The 6,310-nt window shown below is 36.6% G+C and overlaps 1 protein-coding gene across 5 annotated transcripts in view; it reads left to right on the top strand.

Annotated features, from left to right (window-relative positions):
* Positions 1-1,844, top strand: part of Cmss1 (cms1 ribosomal small subunit homolog) — a 330,444-nt gene extending 328,600 nt beyond the window's left edge. For all 5 annotated transcript variants that reach the window (XM_048803458.1, XM_048803457.1, XM_048803461.1 and 2 more), the window contains one exon: positions 1,559-1,844. In XM_048803458.1, the coding sequence (XP_048659415.1) occupies positions 1,559-1,642 (84 nt within the window). In that variant the 3' untranslated portion in view covers positions 1,643-1,844. The remainder of the gene's footprint in view (positions 1-1,558) is intronic.
* The last annotated feature ends 4,466 nt before the right edge of the window (positions 1,845-6,310 follow it).

Here is a 6,310-nt window from a genome sequence, read left to right as displayed (position 1 = left end):
GACATATCATATTTCATACATTAGATTCAAGTTGGTTATGAACTCCCAATTTTACCCCAAATACAGATTGCAGAATCACATCGGTTACACATCCACATTTTTACATACTGCCCTATTAGTAACTGTTGTATTCTGCTACCTTTCCTATCCTCTACCATCCCCCCTCCCTCCCCTCCCATCTTCTCTCTCTACCCCATCCACTGTAATTCATATTTCTCCTTGTTTATTTTCCCATTCCCCTCACAACCTCTTATATGTAATTTTGTATAACAATGAGGGTCTCCCTCCATTACCATGCAATTTCCCTTTTCTCTCCCTTTCCATCCCACCTCATGTATCTGTTTAATGTTAATCTTTTCTTCCTGCTCTTCCTCCCTGCTCTGTTCTTAGTTGCTCTCATTATATCAAAGAAGACATTTGGTATTTGTTTTTTAGGGATTGGCTAGCTTCACTAAGCATAATCTGCTCTAGTGCCATCCATTTCCCTGCAAATTCTATGATTTTGTCATTTTTTAGTGCTGCGTAATACTCCATGGTGTATAAATGCCACATTTTTTGTATCCATTCATCTATTGAAGGGCATCTGGGTTGGTTCCACAGTCTAGCAATTGTGAATTGTGCTGCTATGAACATCGATGTAGCAGTATCCCTGTAGTACGCTCTTTTAAGGTCTTCAGGGAAAAGTCCAAGAAGGGCAATAGCTGGGTCAAATGGTGGTTAGGAAGCAGATGGGAGCAAAGCGCCCGCGGCTCTCCCAATTTTTCAATCTAGGGTTTGCATAGTAATAAACATGGCTGCCAGTCACCAACCAGAAATAAATCAGGGCAGTAACTATAGAACAGACTTGGAATTGCTCCTCCAGACATGCTGAATAATTTACCCATAAAACCTTATCCCCAGATTGACAAAACCTGATTTTAATTGATTGGTGAGTTATTATCAACCTCCGATTTGGGATAAAAGACAACTTCTATTCAATTACAATCCACCCCCTATTCTCTCCCCCAAAACACACATAGAATCATACTTCTGCCTCTGAACAAGGCAGCTTCTAAAAACTAGTTTAACAAATTTTATATTAGACACATGAGACCCTATTTGGTGACTTCAATTATAATATTAATTCTGAATATCCTACTATTATTTAGTTATAATAATGAGAAATGATATCAAAATTTTTTGTCATCACAGTTATACTGATTATATTGACATCATTAGCATTTATCCTAAGACAATAAAATCCTATAGTAGAATAGTGCATATAATCTGGGTTATAGAAAGCACACTTTAGAGTCCTTGAGCCACATTTATATGGCATTTTATTTTGAATGGGTACAAACAAATGGCATGTTAATGAAACTGATGTGTTCTATAATACCTCTTATTTGTGTGACTATTTCAACTCTGAATCAGGTTGATCAGGACTTTTGCCTCTCTGATACTGGCCATAACAACTGTGTAAATACCCAGAAGTACAGATGTTTGAATGTTTTCACCATCTTTGCTTGATTTTAAACCTTTTTTTTTTTTTTTTTTTTTGGTCTTTTCTCTCATTTAGATAAGAAAGGAGGTTTTTGAACTTCTAGAAATGGGAGTACTCAGCCTATGCAAGTCAGAATCCTTGAAGCTGGGCCTTTTCTAACCTTGTCCTAATGAAGAGTTTCACAGTAGAATTTGCATCATATTTAAGGGTGCTTCACATTGCAAGCACTCAGTGGATATCAGCTATTGTTTTATTATGTTAATTAGATCATTGGGAATGTTTGTGGAAATTCTTTGACCAATATGAATTTCCCCTTTTGTCAACTCCCTTGTATAATAAAGAATCGAAAGCTTGTGTGTGATCTTTATTGAACAGATTGAGTTTTTCTCTCTACAACTATCCTTTGCTGTAATATGCAGAAGAAAAGGAAGAGCAGCTGGGTAACCTGAGGCAAGCCCCCTTCCTCTCTAAACCTCAGTATCATCAGCTGTGAAATGGGAATGATATTTTGCAGGATTTCTGTGAGATGGTACACATGGAGCATATCTGTAAACTGTGAAGCATGGTCCCAGCATGAAGGGTGACAGTGGTAGCTAGAAAGAGCCACAAATGGATGTAGCATTTGTAAACATATGAGAGAATATAACTGTGCCTGTCTTATCCATTTACTTTTTTTAAACTTTTTTTGAAATAATTTCAGACATATAGAATAGTTGCAAAAATAATGGAGTTAATTCCTATGTCCCCTTCCCCCAGCTTCTCCCAATGTTAATATCTTGTATAAGTAACTACGATACAGTTGCCAAACTAAGAAATCAACATCAATATGATACAGTTAACTACAACCCAAAAACTTTGTTCAGATTTCACCAGTTTTTCCACTGATATCCTTTTTCTAAGCCAGGATTCCATATTGCATTTAGATCTTACATCTCCTGATAGTGACAGTTTCTCTTTCTTTCCTTCTCTTTCATGACTTGCACACTCTTGATGTTTGTCAGACATTTTGCAGAATGTCCCTCAGTTTGGATTTGTCTATTGTTTTCTTATGATTTGATTGAAGTTATGCATTTTTTGGCCAGAACCACAGTAGTGGTATGTGCTTCTCAATGTATCATGTCAGGGGATACATAATGTTAATGTGGCTTTTACCAGTGATGTCATGTCAGCCTTAATCTCCTGATCAAGGTGGTATCTGCCAGTTTTCTCCACAATAAAGTCGCTGTTTTTTCCTTTGTAATTTATCTCTCTCTCTCTTGGGGAACATATTTTGAGGCTTTGCAAATATCTAGTTTTCCTCAAACTTTGCCCACTATTTTTTTAACAACTATTGGTAGTTCTTTTCTGCTACAATTATTACTGTAAGGATTTTTTTTGTTTGTTTCTCTTACTCTCTTAATATATTTTCATTGGAATTCCTCTGTAGGAAAGAACTATTTCTTATTCCCGTTTACTTATTTATTTAATTATTGATATAGGTATTGGCACATGAATATTTATTTTATTCTTTGAATTAAGTGCAGTACTGTTTTTATTTTATTTATCAAATTCTTTTTCTTGGCTTACTCATTTAAATAGTGTTGACTGGTTATCTACTTTGTGCCAAACAGTGTAACAGTTGTCACACTTTGTCTGTTTAACCAACCACTGAAATAGTCCTGAAGGAAGAATGTTACTATTCACATTTTATCAGCAGTAAAACTGAATCTCAGAAGGGACATACACTAGTTCAAACAGAAGAATTGGAAGTCAAACCCAGGTCTCCTGTTTCACTTCAAGACACCAACTGGTCTGTTTGGAGACGCGGGCATATATAGCAAATAAGAGATATTAAAGCAAACAGATCCCACATGAAATTCCACATTCAAATTTTGTGAAGTGTCAAAGCCTAGCAAATAAAGTCCAGCAAATCTCACACTCTGGCACACTAGTAACTTGCCACTCATGTACCTCTGCAGACCGAAAGCCACACAGAAGAACTGAGGGAAATGTTTTCCATTATCGATCCTGACTAGAGCCCAGCAAGTTAAAGGAAAGAGAAAAAAGAGCCATCATAGAATGAAATTTTATCCAAACTATGCCTAACCTTACCTACTATTTTTATTCCTTTAACCCTAACAAGTGAGATGTTCTCAGTCACAAGTAAAAAAGAAAATGGATCACATCTTCCAAATACTAGCATTCAACTACCTGTCAAGTGACATGTCTTAGACTAATCTGGAAAAAAGTATATCAAGCATGATTTTTTGAATGAACAAATCTGCAAATTAAGACATTGCAATCTGTTTCTGTCAGAATCCAGCCCAATCCACCAAGCTGCTACTGACTTGCCAAATCCAAAAAAAAGAGACCGTTATGAACATTATATTTGTGTCCCCCAAACTTCCAGATTCTGTATTCATATGTAGTATATTTACCGCTAATAGGAAAAGACAATGAGATATAAGGCAACTTCAAATATAAAATATGGCTTATAATGCCTGAGAAGGCTGTCTACACATGGGGTTAAAGAAAAATGAAGGCAAAAATTTATAAAATCACTCAACAAATTTCTAATGACATCATTGCACAACAGCTGCTAACAAACTGTCACATAAGTACCAGTCTAGAAGTATTCTCAGACAGGCAATTTTGTCCCACAAGGGACATTTGCAATATTTGGAAATATGTTTGGTTGCCACAACTGTAGGGGGAGGGGTTACAACTGGCATCTAGAGGGGATTGTGACTGACATTACCAGGTAGATGCCAGGGATGCAGTTAAACATTCTGCAGTGCTATAGTATAGCTCCAACAAAGAAATACCTGACTCAAAATGTCAGTAGTGCTGAGGAGACCTGTTCTGGAGATATTGAAAACAAGGCATAATAAGTTTACTTGCAAACTTAAAATAAGATTTATTTAGAAGAAATAGGTGAATATAATATATCTGATTATAACTCCAGAATAATGCACCAGAAGTGTGTGCTTCCTATGATGACTAATTTTCATCTGTCCACTTGACCAGGCCACAGGGTACCCAGATAGTTGATCAAATATTTATTCTGAGTGTTTCTATGAGGATGTTTTGGAATGAAATATTTAAATTGGTGGACTGCCCTCTGAGTGGGCCTCATGCCATCAGCTGAAGACCTGAATAGAACCAAAGGCTGACCCTCCCCCATGTCTGAGAATTCTCCTGCCTAACACTTTCTAACGGAAACACTGGCTGTTCCTAACTCTTATAAGGTTTTGGCCTGCAGACCTCAACTGGGAATTGCAGTTTCTGCAGATTCTCTATAATCATGTGAGCAATTCTTTATATATGCATTTAATCATACAATGTATTTTTTTCTGTATCTTGGGAGAACTGTAATTAATATACTACATGGGAAGCTTCTTTTAGTTTGGGATCTTGGTTAGCTTTCTTTTGTTGTTTTATAAAAAGGCTAAGAAATATAATTTTTATTGATTTATTATAGGATGGCCCTGTTACTAAGCATTGTCTATGTAGTATACTCCCACCCAAAGCAGAAACAAGTTCCTAAACACAAACAAACCTGATATTTTGTAGGTCAACACTGTGTAAAGGTTGGGCGAGTGTCGGAGGAAGAGACCACCAAGAGACTGTCTCATGCAACAGCAAAGGGTTTATTGGGGGTCCAGCATGCTGGGGCTCAGAGCTCACTTGAATAGAGCAAAGAGAGCCTTTCCTTGGAGAGGGCAGGGACTTCACATACAGCATAGCCAATCATTGCACGGTTTCTGGGAGGGGTTGTTTTCGTAGAGCAACCAGATGATCAGTGGGCATTTCCGGGAGTTGTTTTCAACTTCTACATGAGTTTCAGGTTCCAGGAAAACAGAACTTAATTCTTAAATTCTTAACCTTTTCAACTGCACATATAATCTAATCTCATAGCCTGTTAATTCCCTTTTAAACTTGACTTCTTAACTCTGTTCTCTCAGTAAAACAATAGTATATGATAACTAGAAGTATTTGCTTCCATCTTCCCACACATACTGTCTGACAAGGTCTGCCATGCTAGTTACCACCTCCAAGTCAGATTCAAATGTCCCAAGAAAGTTTCCCATTGGTATTTTGCAAAGAGGAAGATTTGACTCTGAATTGGAAACCTCCTATTATAAGTACTTGCATTTATTTTGTATTATTTTAAATGCACATTTGCCAAAATCATTGCCTTCTTTGACACAAAAACAGTCCACCATGGCATCTCTGCCTAGTATTAATAAAAAGGGAAGATTAGAAATGTACATACTGCCTAATTTTAAAAATCCTAATTCTACATTCTTAATGCCAGTTTCTAAATAATTAACTATTGTTAACAGCCTAATGAAAATGTTAGTGGATAGTAAGTGGGGGAAAAAACAAAAACCAACCAGGCCTAATACCATACACCATTGTTGAACATTTAATTGATGATCTTTCTCTTACCTTATCCAGGCTACTCCAAATAATGCACTTGGGAGAAATTAGAAAGAGATGTTTTAATCTGCATTTTCTATGGGATTTTTTCTTACGAATGAAAAAAAAAAAGGAATCTGCTGAAATTAAACGTCTGTGTTCTACAATTCCTTGTATGCTTCTCCCTTCCTCGTTGTCACAAATAGCAAAGCTGGCTATCTGAGAGCATTTTTCCAACTCGGTTTATACACACATTAGGTGACAGCCAGATTTGAAAAAAAAAAAATGACAGCCCTAATTTATCTTTATGTATCCCAGGATCTGAGCAAGTTCTTAAAGATAAATTTGTTTTTCCCATTTCAGGGAGGGCTTGCCTTGAATTAGTCACCAAATTCCAGAAATAGCCCATAGTGACTACTTCTGTGT

The sequence above is a fragment of the Marmota marmota genome, unplaced genomic scaffold (genome assembly GCF_001458135.2).
Source record: "Marmota marmota marmota unplaced genomic scaffold, marMar, whole genome shotgun sequence".
Classification (NCBI taxonomy): Eukaryota; Metazoa; Chordata; class Mammalia; order Rodentia; family Sciuridae; genus Marmota; species Marmota marmota.
Note: the sequence above shows the minus strand (reverse complement) of the source record. Positions and strands in the feature narration are given on the sequence as shown.